The following is a 15,981-nucleotide window of genomic DNA, read 5'->3' as shown; positions in this document are numbered from 1 at the left end:
GTATTAATGTTTCAATTCAAATTTCTAACCAATGACTAAATTGGCAACACTGTGTAAATAGCTGCATCAGGGTGTTGGGGAAGTTCAGGGGGTGGAGGTAGGGAAATCCCTGGTAGTCAATCTAGGTCAAAGGTCCTAAGGACTAGCATATAGGCAGCATTAGAGCCTTAATGGTGTCTTGTTTAATTTGTTCTTTTTTTTTCTTCTTTTTTTTGTAACCAAGCATCTATAATTTGGCTCTTTCAGATATAGTTCATCTTTATACAGAGCATTTCTTCTAGTCTTCTAGTTTTATGCATATGTCATTGTTTTAATTTTTATTAATGTTTTTATCGAAGTGAGTAATTTTTAGCACAACCCTTCCACCCATGAGTTTTAAAACTCAAGTTCAGGTTTTTGTGGTTGGCAGTACTGTAAATATATTTGTTCTGCTTTAACAGGAAAAGCATTCTGACTTTTTTAAAATGAGCAATCATATGTATAATCAACTCGGTTAAAACTTCCTTCCTGGTAAGTGCAGCACTTCCTTTGCATCTGGATATGAAGGCGAGCAAGAAAAGCAGAACAACTTAAACAATCAACTTTCTTGATCCTCATTTAAAAAAAATACTTTAAAATTAAACAAATGAGTCTTATTCAGCGACTCATCCTGTGCTTTGTAATCAGGTAATGTTTCAATTTGATTTGGTAATTATAAATATGGTGCCCAGAGTTATTTGCTTTCTGAAACATTAAGAACGAATTGTAGTCACCATGTGTTCTGTTGTTACAACAAAACTAACCTGAATGTTCTTACCTTTTATTCTAATATTTGCAAGGGCCTGATGAGATTACTGGCGCTTTTTGTAAGCAAATAGAGGGAGGCTTTATGTATAAAAGTTTTTTCTAAAAAAATGTTGAAATTAAGCAATCTAACAACATAATTTGTGAAGGAGACATTGAAGGGGAACAAATGTAAGTACATCCAGTCAACTTTGCTTTCCTCAGCTGAATACTTTGTAAATAACTTCCACTTTGATATGGTAGAACAGAGACTAATTGTGAGTGATAACATTTTTGCGTTCTTAAAATCAGTAAGATTGTCTTAAAATTTCTTTCTGATTTTGTTTGTTTTAGATATTTTCACTTGCTATAAAATGTACTAGAGTGTCATTGGCTTGCAAACATTTTCATCATATTAGGCTAAAATTTAGATGTACATTATATAACGGATTTTTAAAATAAAAATATCCTAATGCTTTATCACAGAGGGGGGAAACAATCAACAGTTTCGCTTTCTGTGGGGTCCACATAGAAACAATATTTGTTTCCTCTGCTACAATTAACATATTTTTCTCTGGAGCTTACTATGACATCATTCTGTGATACTGGATCACTAACAGCAAAATGTCTTTTAATTGTTAAAATCCATTTGTGTTAATTTCAGCATCATCCAAAATACAAGAGGGGAAAAAAATTCAATGTTTGCCAAATTCAAAAGAGAAAATTAGTCGGAGCAAAAAAACATTGTCAAGCTTCTAGAGATCAGTTTCTAGTGAAGTCTGGGAGTTTAGGCCCCCGAGGCCCACACAGGATCAGGTTCACAATTCATAAAATGTGTTTGGGTGAATGGTGTTCTATAAATGCACAATTTTAATTAGTTATTGCTGTACCTAATATTTGGTTTTAAAATTAATAGGTTGATTCAAATAAGCCATCCTGAACAAAAATAGTTCTATTCAGAAACTTTTGGAATATATATTGTATATGTAAAGGTTATGATTAAAGCCTATAGTTAAACTTAACAAAAAGAGCTAATGTGTCTGTAGAAGAATACACACAGAAATTAAATGAGAAAGTGATCAAACTTTTGTATGTTTTGCTAGATTTCTTCTGGCATGGAGTTGAGGAATTATGAACAGCCTGTTGTAATGAGAGAGGAAAACAAACGAAGGAGAAGAAGAATGAAGCCATACAGTGCAGCAAGTAATTTGTCTTCAATGGAACTGATATCCATTGAGTTCATTCTGCCTACAAACAATAAACACACTAAAATGTCGGAAACAATGTTACTCGAAATAGCTGGCAACTGTACTGTTGAGCAAATGAAAGCACAGATTTGGCTGCGTGCAATAGAGATGAGCCAAACCACAGACTTTTACCATAAATTCACCCCAGATCAATTTATTCTTCAATATCAAAAGAAAGGGCAGTGGTATGAAATTTATGACAAACATCAAGTAATACAGACATTGGACTGCATACTGTATTGGAAAGTGTTACAGAAAAAGGTAGGCAAAATTCATGTTGTCCAGAAGGAAAAACCAACAGAGGCAGTTCAGGAATTTCAGACGCAGCTTAATGATTTAATTGGCTATGATGTCACTGATGTTAGTAATGTGCATGATGATGAGCTAGAATTTACGCGTCGCAGGTTAGTCACACCACGAATGATTGAAGTAGCCTGCAGAGATCCAAAATTGTATTCAATGCATCCATGGATTACATCCAAGCCACTCCCAGAATATGTGTTTAAAAAGATTACTAATAACAATATTTTTATAATCATACATAGAGGAACAACTAGCCAAAAAATTAAAGTATCAATTGATGACACTCCAGATATGATCCTTCAGAGCTTTTTCACAAAAATGGCAAAGAAGAAATCTTTGATGGATATTCCTGAGGATCACAGTGAACTGGATTTTGTTCTCAGGGTTTGTGGCAGAGATGAGTATATCACGGGAGAGACGCCAATCAAAGATTTTCACTGGATAAGACAGTGCCTGAAGAATGGGGAAGAGATCCACCTAGTACTAGATGACCCTCCTGACCCCAAGGAGGATGAGGTTCAGAAAGAAGAATGGCCCTTGGTGGATGACTGCACAGGTGTTACAGGATATCATGAACAGCTGACAATAGACGGAAAAGATCATGAGAGGGTGTTCATTATCTCTTTGTGGGACTGTAATAGAAAATTCAGGGTCAAGATAGTTGGCATTGATATCCCAGTGCTACCAAGAAATACTGAACTTACTGTGTTTGTTGAGGCTAATATTCAACATGGGCAACAACTTCTTTCACAGAGAAGGACCACATCTAAGCCTTTTACTGAGGAGGTTCTGTGGAATACTTGGGTTGAATTTGATATTAAAATTAAAGATTTGCCTAAAGGAGCGCTACTAAATCTACAGATATACTGTGGCAAAGCACAGGCATTATCCACAAAGGTTAGCCTTCAGTCACATGATTCCCCCAACTCCGATTCTAAATGCAAAACTCAGCTACTCTATTATGTAAATATTTTGTTGATTGATCACCGTTCACTGCTACGTAGTGGGGAGTACGTGCTTCATATGTGGAAGATTTCAGGTAAAGGGGAAGAGCAGGGAAGCATCAATGCTGACAAACTTACATCAGCAACCAATCCTGATAAAGAAAACTCAATGGCTATCTCTATTGTTTTGGATAAATATTGCCACCCAATAGCTTTGCCCAAACATAGGATAACATCTGACCCCCAAGGGGATAGGACAAGAGCTGAAATGCCCAACCAGCTTCGCAAACAACTTGAAGCGATCGTAGACACTGACCCACTTAATCCACTTACTCCTGAGGACAAAGAATTACTGTGGCATTTTAGATATGAAAGCATAAAGCACCCCAAGGCATATCCTAAGCTGCTTAGCTCAGTGAAGTGGGGACAGCAAGAAATAGTGGCTAAAACATACCAGTTGTTAGCTAAAAGAGAAGCTTGGGATCATAGCACTTTGGATGTTGGACTAACAATGCAACTTTTGGACTGTAACTTTTCGGATGAAAATGTAAGAGCAATGGCAGTTCAAAAGCTGGAGAGCTTAGAAGATGATGATGTTCTGCATTACCTTTTGCAACTAGTGCAGGTAAGGTATATTTGCATTCCTGAACATTAGTTTCCTTGAATATTTGCATGATCATAGAAATGTTCCAGTGTTATGAATGACCTACTGTTTGAAGTCTTCAATGTTAATCAAAACAGTGCTAGTGAAAGGAATTAATTTAATAATAATCTTAATACATTTACCTTTCATAGCATTCACAGGTTGTGTCTATGTTAACAGTCTTCTTCAAATTTCCACAGTCAACTTACCACCAGTGTAGCTCTAATGATGGAAGCACATCCTAACCACTGGGTTTTCTAATCCTGCTCAAAGCAGGTCTAGATCACATGATAGTTAAAGCACCAGTTGTATAATGATCAGTGGCACTGCAGTCAGACAGCCCATGTTTCCCTGAGGTAGGGGGACCAGATGTCCCGATTTTATAGGGACAGTCCAGATGTTTGGGGCTTTTGCTTCATAGGTGTCTATTACCCCCTACCCCCTGTCCTGATTTTTCACACTTGCTATCTGGTCACCCTACCCTGAGGCACTTTTATTGACAGGACACCAGGGAATGTGGGGAGTTTGGCTGGAAGCAACACAGCCACATGGTCAGAGCAATGCACAGGATTTAATAAAGTTACGTCTTCAATTTAACCTTCATTCAGCTTTACACTAAGTGACTGAAACACCAGTGACCGGTCCGTACCAGCGCTCCTGCTATTGCTGCCACTGTTGGTAATGAAACAATGAAAAATTTGAAAAAAATGCTAGTTTAGACAAGGCCTGACACACAAGTTTTGGGTTGTGTTTAGGGTCTGCTTGCAGAGTTGTGTGAAGAATCTTTCATGCTGCTGTGCATGCATCTTATCTGGCAATACTATCAATTTTGTACTGTCATGTAATTGTACTTCTCCCTAAAATTTAAAAAGTATAAAACAGTAAAATAAAAAATAAAAGGCATGGCAAGGAACCATGGTTCTGACTCCATACTTAGGATTTATTCATTCATAGAAAGTTAGAAAGATCAAAATCAGGGTTTTAATGGAAAGTGAGTTACAATCCTATTTGCTTGAAATATCTCGTATATGGTCTCTTGCTAGCTGTTGTTGCTGAAAGCTTGAGATCAGTTATACGACAAAGCATTTCAGAAATCTGAGTTTGAAAAGGGAAGTTTCTTTCACTTTCACAATAGTTTTCTTTGGGGTGGGAACACTGCACCATTGCAACTTGCAGAACTGAGGGTATTATTGATTGCAGATGAAATTTGTAATAGTGCAATTCAGTCGTGTAAATGCATATCGAGCTTCTCTGGTCCTATTCTGCACCTTTCGATACCTGGCAGCTCTTTCTCTGTAAAGGTTATAAACTCCATAGCAGCAGAGACAACTAAATATCAAGGAACCTATGAGCAAGTTCTGCAGTAACATTGGGCACCTCTGTGGCAAGGGAGCCTGTGGACCTTTTAAGCCGCACAGGTCTAGAGGTAGTTGCTGATTCCTAAGAAAGTGAAGTTAGTGCTTCCAAATTTGCAGGAGCAGGGCTTCTGACAAAGCCTCTATATACTCTCCAGCCTCATCTTCACCCATCTGGAGGTTGGGCTCCCCAGACAGGACATATGCAATTCAAGGTTTGTAAATTTTAAGGCCAAAAGTTACCACTAAGATTATCTAGTCTGACCTCCCACATAACTGCTACTATGTATAGTCTCCTTTAAGATAGCAGACCTTACAGACAAGTCATTGTTTATTTTTAACACATTTTTGCACCCAAATTAGAGGCTCAGTTAATATGCAGGCTGGTGGATACACGAGTGCATACAATGCAGGATGCTAAGATTTTTCTGTGTGCATTTTCTAAAAGAATTTGTTTCAAGACAATATACATTAAAATGATTTTAGGAAGAAATAAACTACTGAGGTATTTTTAGTTTCTTTTCAAAACAAAAGGAAAAACTGGGTTAAAACTTTTATTAAATTATAACATACACAATAGTTTAATGTAAAACAATATTAGAATGTTTTATTTTATTGCCACCCCCTCATCTGAATGTCTGCGTACTGTCACTATAATGCACCAAGATTCATGAGTGTGAAGTTAGACTGGATGGCTTTTGTTTGTTAATCATCTGTCACAATAATAATGTGTTTTTGGGTTTTGGTTTTTGTTTTTTTGAGACAGCTAGCATAGAATCATAGAATGCAGTGATCAAATCACATGCAAAGAAACATCAGTGCTTTTTCCAACTTTTTTTCTCTAAAGACCTATGCTTTTCCATAACATTTTTCCTTTGACAGAGCTCTATTCTGTTGATGTCGTCTGTAATTTATACATATAAGAAAATGCAACAAGGTATTATAAATATTTTAAATAAAATTTGTATTTCTTTGATTTTTATATGCATTTTTTAGGCTGTGAAATTTGAACCCTATCATGACAGCGCACTAGCCAGATTTCTACTAAAACGAGGTTTGAGAGTAAGTACTTCAAAATTAAGTAACATTAAAGTTACAGGCATTCTTAAAATTGACTGTTTCTCAGGAGAATGTCATGTATATTAATTTTAGCCTTTTCTCTGCCTTTAGAACAAAAGAATTGGTCACTTTTTGTTTTGGTTTTTAAGAAGTGAGATTGCTCAGTCCATGCACTACCAGCAGAGGTTTGCTGTGATCCTAGAAGCCTATCTTAGGGGCTGTGGAAAAGCTATGCTACATGATTTCATGAAACAGGTTCAGATAATTAAGTTGCTGCATAAAGTCACAATGGATATAAAATCAGTTTCTGCTGAAAAGTACGATGTCACCTCTCAAGGTATTTATTCATAGGTATTGCTTCATTTGTTATGTAATGTGTGTGTCTTTTTGCTCCATGTGTATTAAAACCAAATCAGCAAACAGTATGTTTCTCTGTAATGTCCATAAGAGTAAATTACTACCTCAGCCACTGAGCATCACAGTTAATTCTTCTAAATAGCCATATAAGCTGTGGGTGTCAAAGAAGCCAGTAATATATTCACTTGTGGAAAACTGCATTAATGCGGAGTTAAGGTTGGAGGCACTCAATGGTGTGCTGTGTTCCTGGGTGCCTTCCAGAACTCAAATGTTGTAAAACCAGGAAATGCAGAATTCAGGTACTCTAATATTCTTCTAATCTAAGGAATATGTAATGTGACAAGAAAAAACAAAAGACATGCTACCATGTAATGAAGAGATAAGATGACACCGCACAATACAATCTTAACTCCTGTCTCCTTTGTGTATTACTGCAACACTGGTGCAGGTTCAAGTTCATGTACCTCTCCTGGTATAAACAGGAAGCAGTGTGTTCTCAGTGAGGGGTCCTGGGCTCTGAAATTAATTTTCCTTCTTGGTTCATCTGAGCCATGGATGTGGTGTGACCTGATGTTTATGCAGACTTTTCCTAGAGAAGTGGAAGGTTAATTGTAGGGATTAATTAAGGAGCTGACTAGTAGGCTCTTGGGAGATGTTGCTTGGGGTTGGGAAAATTACTGGAGGTCTCACTTCCTCTTTTCATGTATTTATTTTTGAGAGAAATGATCAGTGGGTATGAGCCTGGTTAGGTATCCTGTTTTTAATTACAATTTGTATTAAAGTTGTGTATATGTTTTATTATGTGCCTAGCACCTGAGATAGGCACAGTGCACAAATTTGAGTGAAACCATACTTTTTTATCTCAATTAAAAGTGAATGGATTTTTAATTCAGCTCATTGATTTTATAAAGGATGACACCTTTTTTCAGATTTACGGTATATTTTGCATATGCTGAAGAAGCACCCATAATAAAACGTAATGTGAAGTCATATTTTTCATTAAACCACTTTCTCAATATATCTCATAAACCAGTTTATGCTCCAGGCTAACAGTCCTTAAACAGTGTTTTGGATTGTAGTAAGTGTGAGGCTTCATTTCAAAGGTCTTGGAGCATTCTTACCCAGGATGAAAGAAATGTTTACTTCATTTATGATGAATATGCCTCCTGTTTTTTGAACAACTTTCCAGATACTTCATTACTAGAAGAGAGAATTGCTTTCACTACTATACCTGCACCGTAACATCTTACCAGTTCCTTTTCAGCATTTACCATGCTGAATCAACCACCAATAGGAGCTTGTAACATGACTGGTTCCAGTAGTTGGAAAATCCATTGTGAATAGTGCAACTTCATATCAACACCAGAAAGTGTTCCTTCAGTCCAAAGATCCTGATGTTGTTAATTGAAAAGTAAATTCCAAGTTCCTTTTCTTTGTGAATATCGGCTTTGAAATCCCAGTCCAACTCACCATCCACTAATTCCATCGTGTAAATCGATGTTTCCAAGATAAGCCATTATTGGGGTAGTCAGTTGTGTGAATAGACCTGAAAAAATGCATAGTGTTCACCTTGGATCACCCAGGTATTTTTTCAGATCCTGCTATGTTTTCACTTTTATCCTGCACTCCTAAATTCAGGAGTTTTGCTCTTTTAAAGACTGTAGGATTGGGGCCATAGTATTTAATAACCTAGACAAACCCTCCTGTGTCATGTCCAGTGTTCAACATGGTGTTTGTTTGGTTTATGATGCTGACAAACCCCATTAAAAAGTTCTACATTTTAGAAGAAATTTACTTTTAATTATTTTACAAAACACATAGAGTGGCTTCCCCAAACTTCTTTGATCAGAATATCTACCTTTTAGGAGGAAACTTGAAGCTTCTGCAGCTCTGGAGAGAGAGAGAGAGAGAGAGATTCTGAAATGTCAGTCACAGCAATCAGCTTTATGTCCAGCAAGTTGTCTGTCTTATGTGATTTTTTTCTTTTCTTTCTTCTCTTTCACTCTCTCCAAAAATAGTGTAATATATAACAGGACCTGAAAAGAGTACTTGGGTGATCAAATGTGACTGCTCTGCATTTTTCAGGCCTACTCACATGACTGACTGTTCCACTAATGACTTATCTAAGTATGTTTTTACAAAAAGAAAAGGAGTACTAGTGGCACCTTAGAGACTAACCAATTTATTTGAGCATAAGCTTTCGTGAACTACAGCTCACTTCATCGGATGCATTCAGTGGAAAATATAGTGAGGAGATTTATATACACAAAACATGAAAAAATGAGTGTTATCATACACACTGTAAGGAGAGTGATCACTTAAGATGAGCTATGACCAGCAGGAGAGTCGGGGGGTAGGGGAGGGGGGAGAATACCTTTTGTAGTGATAATCAAGGTGGGCCATTTCCAGCAGTTAACAGGAACGTCTGAGGAGCGGTGGGGGTGGGGGAAATAAACATGGGGAAATAGTTTCACTTTGTGTAATGACACATCTACTCCCAGTCTCTATTCAAGCCTAAGTTAATTGTATCCAGTTTGCAAATTAATTCCAATTCAGCAGTCTCTCGTTGAAAAGTCTGTTTTTGAAGTCTTTTTGTTGTAAACCAGTCGGAGAACACTTCAGTCTCTCTGGTCACTTGATTACAGACCTAAAAGTCGCAATATTACAACAAAAAGACTTCAGAAACAGACTCCAACGAGAGACTGCTGAATTGGAATTAATTTGCAAACTGGATACAATTAACTTAGGCTTGAATAGAGACTGGGAGTGGATGTGTCATTACACAAAGTGAAACTATTTCCCCATGTTTATTTCCCCCACCCCCCACCGCTCCTCAGACGTTCCTGTTAACTGCTGGAAATGGCCCACCTTGATTATCACTACAAAAGGTTCCCCCCCCCCCCCCCCCCCCCCCCCCCCCCCGCTGGTCATAGCTCATCTTAAGTGATCACTCTCCTTACAGTATGTATGATAACACTCATTTTTTCATGTTTTGTATATATAAATCTCCTCACTATATTTTCCACTGAATGCATCCGATGAAGTGAGCTGTAGCTCACGAAGGCTTATGCTCAAATAAATTGGTTAGTCTCTAAGGTGCCACAAGTACTCCTTTTTCTTTTTGCGAATACAGACTAACACGGCTGCTACTCTGAAACTTTGTTTTTGAAAATACTGGATACGTTGCTTTAACTACCGCCTTTAGAAGTGTGTCACTGCTGAGTTACTCTTACTTGTTAAGAAATGCTTCCTAACGTTGTTCCCAAACTTTTTCTTCCTTTAACTTCAGTCTGTTGCGCCTTTTGCCCACCATCTCCATTAACTTTATTTATTTATTTATATTGTCAGTCTGAATGTGTTGGATCACATCTTCTCTTTTCTAGTCTTTTCAGTCTTTCAATCTTATCCCCTAATTCTTTTATCTCTTTTTTTATCTTCCCTCAGTTTAGGTACACAGTATTCCAGGTGCAGTATCACCATGGTTATATAGGGTAATATTTCCCTCACCTTTCATGTCAGAATCCCTGTGTTTACATCCAATTTTTTTTTTCTACAAGGGCAGTACACTTCAATCTTATACTTGTTTTGCTATCTGCTTTTGTCCCTGGGTCTGCATAATTGTTTTCTAAATATCTTCAAAATAGGTATCTGTGCAATTGTTTCCTCTCTCTCGGTTCCAGTTCTGAGTTCTTAAACTAGATCAGCTGGGAAATCTTATTATTTATGAATACTTATGTTTTTGTTTTTAAATCAGCTAGTTCCAAACCTTTACTGTGATTACTTTAAGTAATTGGTATTCAGTTTCTTAATTATCTGGTTTTATATCAGATAGCTTATTGAAATTGAGATGCTATATCCTGAGCACCTTTGTGTAGTAAATCAATAATTACATTGTAGAAAACTATTAGATTTATTTGAGAAGGCCTATTTTAATAAACCCTAGTTTCTTCTTAAAGAAAGGTGTCTAATTATAACGTTCACATATTGACTCCTTTATCTTGCACTCAAGATATTTTTCCCAGAATAGGTTTCACACTAGTCATCTGGTATTTTCTAGGCCCTTCTTTCCTAAAAGCCTCAAAGATAGGTGTCATTTGTTTTTTATTTTTTTCAATTCCTGGGTGACTCTTAATTCACTGAACTTTTATAGCAAAGATTTTGAGATTTGTCTCTGTTAATATTTTAAAAATTCTAGGTATGTCTAGCTTCTTCATTTTCCAGTGTTCCTTTGTTTCCCTTCTAATTTTCCTCCTTTTTTGAGGATATAATTATTTATATAGTGCCATCAATATGGGGAGCACTTGAATAGCTAGAACTTGTGCATATAGAAATCCCTGTCCTATTTTCTTTTTCTTTTAAATTGGTGTCTTGTTTGTTTAATATACAAGAGGAGTACTTCCCAGCATATTGCAGAGAGGGATTGTGACTGGCTAGCTAAGATGGAGCAATGTGTATTTCATATAGTATTAACCATTCCTGTTTAAACTGAAGGATCAGAAATCTGGAGGGGCTATGAATGAATTTCATAATTTACATATATGCATATAATGCCTTATTTACATAATCAGCAGATGTTCTGTTTGCTAGAATTTAAAACGGACAAAGCTGCAGTATGGAACATTCTTTAAGAATATAGTAATTGCTTTGCCCCTGGCTGGTCCTTGAGGCTCTGCCCCTGGTTGCTCCTTGCCCTGGACTGGATGGAGGGCTGTGGTCAGTTGCTCACTCCTGGTGCTGGCTGTTGCCCTGGACTGGGTGAGGGATCTGCTGCAGCATGCCATCAGTTTGGGGGATACTCTGACTGAGCTGCTAGCCCTTAGTTGTAACTATTCCTTGCACCCTGGCTTGTGAGGATGGGCGCTCTAGCTGCAATTGCCTGGCTGCGGCTGGAAAGCCCAGGAGGTCACAGAGCGGGAGCTAGAGCACTGCCCAATATCGCTATAGCTGTAGCTCCAATTCTGTGGCCAGGTGTGGGTTGGGGGAACTATGCTCTAGGGAGGCTATGTCTCTGGTTAGAGTCTTCATGGCTTCAGTATTATTCACACTAAGCATCCAAAAATCATGAGATGGGCTTAAAAATAATGAGATTTGTTTAAAAAGTTGTGCTCTTGTATTTGTCTTCTAGTTTTGAGCCTTTAGGGGGTCATGTTTTCAGGCTTTTTTGACAATGATGCAGGCTAGAAACTTTTTTTTAAATGAAAGATGAGATTCTCATATAATCACCCGAGTCCAGGAGTTGGAGCTTTAAGAAAAACACCAAATTCCACAAGACTTATGGTAACATCATGAGAGTTGGTGACACTGTGACTGGCTCTCTACGGTTAGACACCTGAGAACATTTAACCAGAGAGAGCATCCCTAACTATAGAATCTCCTTGGATTTCCAAATCAGGAGAACCTGCTAGAAGGTCTTAGGCATAAGCAGTTCAAAAAGGTAGCTAAAAATAAGAGCCTTGCATCCCAATTCTGAGACTTAAAAGGTCTAATTAACTGTAACTTTCTGCTTCTAACTTTTGAACCCAATAATGGTGATTTCTTTTTTGCAATTACAGTTATCACACAGCTGAAACAAAAGCTTGAAAAACTGCAGAACAGCAAACTTCCGGAAAGCTTTAGAGTTCCATATGACCCTGGGCTGAGAGCAGGAGCACTAGTGGTAAATATATTCGATTATTTATACATTCTTCATGGTTTGAAAATCTCTTATCTGCAAATATGTGGGATTTACAAATCTGCCTCTTGATTTACAAATCATGTACCCAAAAGTCTTGACTTCACTTCTGCGATAGATATCCTCATTTATGGTTTTACCTCAGTTCACTTTGAGAGCCCTATCTTTTCTGTGGTCTTTATGATTCTTCGCTCTCACCTTAAGCAAGTATATGCAGAAGGCTGCTCCTTACCTCATATTCAAGGAGAAACATGATGACGAAACACTAATCCTCAAACAGCAATTCTGGCTCCCCATTAATTTCAGGAATCTAGTTAGAAACTGGCTTTCTTATATCTAAAAACTTCTATAGACTTATTCCAGTCTTCTTCACTTGCTTTGTATCTGTTTAGTCCTCCAGTTACTCCCCTTACCTGTGACGGATCACAGGCCTCAAACCTGGGTCCATGGGTCCCCAGGCAGCACTCAGGCCACGACTGCCCCCCGCAGCTCACCTGAGTAACTAGGCACAGGTTCAAGGAAGGTCTAGCTTGCAGAGGGCCCTGCCCCAAAATACTGGGGGAAACATCCAGACCCCCAGCTGGCTAAGGAGCACAACATAAACCAGGAAGTAACTACAGGAAGTTGTGCGAGCAAGTAGCGGAATCCTTGGCTGGCTGTGACTACCTCGGCTTACCTGACTCCTGAGCCCTGTGTTACTTCCTGTTCCTGCTTCCCTGCCTGCTCCTGGTTCCTGTCCTCCCATCCCAGACCCCTGTCTACTCCCAGTTCCTGCTGTCCTGCTCTACTTTGGCCCCTGCTGCTCTGCCTTACCCCTGATGCTGTCCTCAGCTCTGATCCCTGGCCTAACACCCGACTTTGTCTCCAGCACTGACCTTCAGCTTCGTACCTGACATTGTCTTTGGTTTTGACCCTCTGCTCTAACCATTAGGCCTGATTCCTGCTCCAACCACTAGGTCGGACTGCCCATGCCCCAGTCATTGCACTAGCCATCTTATACTGATCTGTCCCCTGCATCTCCCCATCATTGAGCCATTGTTGATACAAAAGTCTTCTCCTCTGCCATTTAGAATAGACTTTCTGTATCTCTTCAATATACCAAATTGCTGTTTTATTTCAAATCTCAGCTTAAAAATTCTTTTCATTGCCTTTTCCTTTCTGTCTGCCTTGAGTTATTACCTTATTTTTGTAAGTATGATTTAATTCTGCAAAGCATTTTAGGATAGAGTTTGTGGTGGTGATACAGAAAATAATCTATTGCACAGTGTAGGAAGAAAAGCACTGCTGGCTTTGTATATGCAGAAGTGTTACATTTATCCAAATACAATAAAAGCAATCACGGTGTGGACCATCCTTCTAACATAACTAATTCAGTCTCAATCTATTTTGTGTAAAATGGCCAGTGGTGTAAAAGTCTCTTCATTCATACTTCATTAATGAAAATGTTGTATACTGTAAATACCTAGATAGACAGTAAATGCCGGTCACTGCAACATGATCACAGACACATGTCAACCAAATTAAGAGGTTGATGTGGTATGACTATAGAATCAATTAAGCAGTTGATGGGCTATTCAGATACTGTAGATCAGGGGTCTCAAACACACGGCCCGTGGGCCAGCTATTTCCTGCAGCCCGCCAAGCAGCCCGCCCCCGGCCTACCTCCAGGCCAGGGGTGGGCAAACTACAGCCCGTGGGCCAGATTGCCTCCCAGTGGCCCCGCGCTGCTTCCTGAAGCAGCCGGCACAACGTCCAGAGGGGAGCAGCAGAGTGCTCCGTGCATTGCCATGGCTTCCAGGCACCCCCTCCCGCATCTCCCATTGGCCGGGAACGGGGAACTGTGGCCAATGATGTGACATCAGAAGGCAGATGGACAGTTACTCATGGTCTATCCCTTTCTTTCATTCCTTGGACACTAAACTCAAAGTAATGTGTGAACAAAGAAATGTTTATTACAGTGGTTACTTTAGTCCATTGTGAGTTCCACTTTCCATTCAAACACATTTTTTCTATTTTCTCATAAATTTAAAACCCTTTTGGGCTGAAATTTTCAATATTTAGTCTCTCATGCATTCTTAGCCATATATTGCATCATGTGTGTCATGATTGGCTTGGTTACTTTTCAGGAACGAATCCCTGTACAGCATGCTCTGTCCATGTGCTGTTCATGTGGGGCCTGATCTTTACATTCCAAGTTTATCTTGTCCGTTGTCTAGCATCAGAGTGTTCCAGCTTATTTTAGGTAGCACAGACCACCTGATTCCAGGATACTGCTTGGTAAGCCCCTATTTACAACTTAACCTTCCATTCATCTTCCCAATCATGCCCACTAAGAAATGAGGCAAGTTATGGCAAGCCAGGCCTACATTTCCACTCCTTTAATGTTCTTGTTTTGTATGTTAGTATTTGTTTCATTTGTGTCCTACTCCACCTTTGTGTTCTTTTTCAAGTTTACTAACCAGCAACACATCGCCAAAACCACAGTAGTTGTAATAATTTGAACTACCATTAATATTAGGCTCAAAGTATGAAGCAGGGGATGCAACTTCGCCTCTGCAGGTAGAACCCAGCAGGATCTAATCTCACATTATAAGCTTGCTCTGCCTTTAAAGCATCCTTTGATAATTTTAACATTGCCACCACACAATACTTGTCATCACCAACATAGGCAGTTTTTACTTTACCAACATTCCAGCATCTCAGCTGTACTGTGCAATTTGAAGACTATTCCCACAGAGTGAACCCACATGCTGGCAACTCTTACACCTGCACATGTAAGTGCCCTCCAGGTGCAAGCAGAAGTACAAGTCTGGAGCTTTCTGGACTTTGCATTGTCTTGCAACAGTATTTGAGGAGGGAAAATAAAACTTCTTCCACACCGGACGAGTTGTAGTGCTTTTCACATTTAACTTCATGTTATTGGACCCTTGTTAAATTTCTTACCCTGTATCAATTAGTATTACATCCCTTGTACCAAATTTTTAACATTTCTGTGGTGATACAATAGGGCAACCCTCTTTGTTGTCACTTAAGGCCTCTTTTACTTTACATGGTATGTCATTGTTTTTGCCTTTTATCTTTCATGATAAATTAACTTTATCTTGTACATTAAAAAAAACCATTTACAACATCCTACGTTTAAAATTCTTTATCAATAAATTTTTTGCTTTGTTGATTTTCAAAATGCAGTACTCTAGATGCTAATTCTGGCTGAAACCCTTGCTCATGTAATAGTTGCAGTACTTCTGCCGCTAGCTTCTGTTGATATGCTTGTTCATGTTCCCACAGCCTCTCTGTCAACCATGTGCGACGCGTGAGCCACCCATTTGGAGACACTAGCCTCTGGCCCCACCCCTTGTGCCTGAGACCCACCCCTGTCCCACCAGAGCCCCCAGTCCCCTACCACAGCCACCTGCCCCCCAGCCTCAGGCCACCCTGCCCGAGCGCCCCCAGCCCAGTCCCAGGCCACAGGCCGTCCCGCCCTAGTCCCAGCCCCAGCCCACTTTGGGGAAGAGGAGCAGCCTGCCTGGGCTGGGGCCATGGGGGAAGTGGCGGGAAGCAGGAGAGGGCCTCGGGATGGAGCATGGGTGGGGCCATACCTGGCTGGGGAGGCTCAGCCTCCCCTGGTTTGTGATACCTG

The 15,981-nt window shown here is 39.3% G+C and overlaps 1 protein-coding gene across 2 annotated transcripts in view; it reads left to right on the top strand.

The window, feature by feature from the left end:
* PIK3CG (phosphatidylinositol-4,5-bisphosphate 3-kinase catalytic subunit gamma) overlaps positions 1 to 15,981 on the top strand; it is a 53,985-nt gene that overhangs the window by 18,901 nt on the left and 19,103 nt on the right. The window contains exons 1-5 of one of the 2 annotated variants that reach the window (XM_037889144.2): positions 56 to 666; positions 1,866 to 3,881; positions 6,251 to 6,316; positions 6,425 to 6,650; positions 12,223 to 12,326. In XM_037889144.2, coding sequence (XP_037745072.1) covers positions 1,878 to 3,881; positions 6,251 to 6,316; positions 6,425 to 6,650; positions 12,223 to 12,326 — 2,400 coding nt within the window. In that variant the 5' untranslated portion in view covers positions 56 to 666; positions 1,866 to 1,877. Of the gene's footprint in view, positions 1 to 55; positions 667 to 1,865; positions 3,882 to 6,250; positions 6,317 to 6,424; positions 6,651 to 12,222; positions 12,327 to 15,981 lie in introns of those variants that run through there. The other variant, XM_037889145.2, reaches the window with a different exon arrangement.

Source organism: Chelonia mydas, chromosome 1 (genome assembly GCF_015237465.2).
Source record: "Chelonia mydas isolate rCheMyd1 chromosome 1, rCheMyd1.pri.v2, whole genome shotgun sequence".
NCBI lineage: Eukaryota > Metazoa > Chordata > Testudines > Cheloniidae > Chelonia > Chelonia mydas.
Note: the sequence above shows the minus strand (reverse complement) of the source record. Positions and strands in the feature narration are given on the sequence as shown.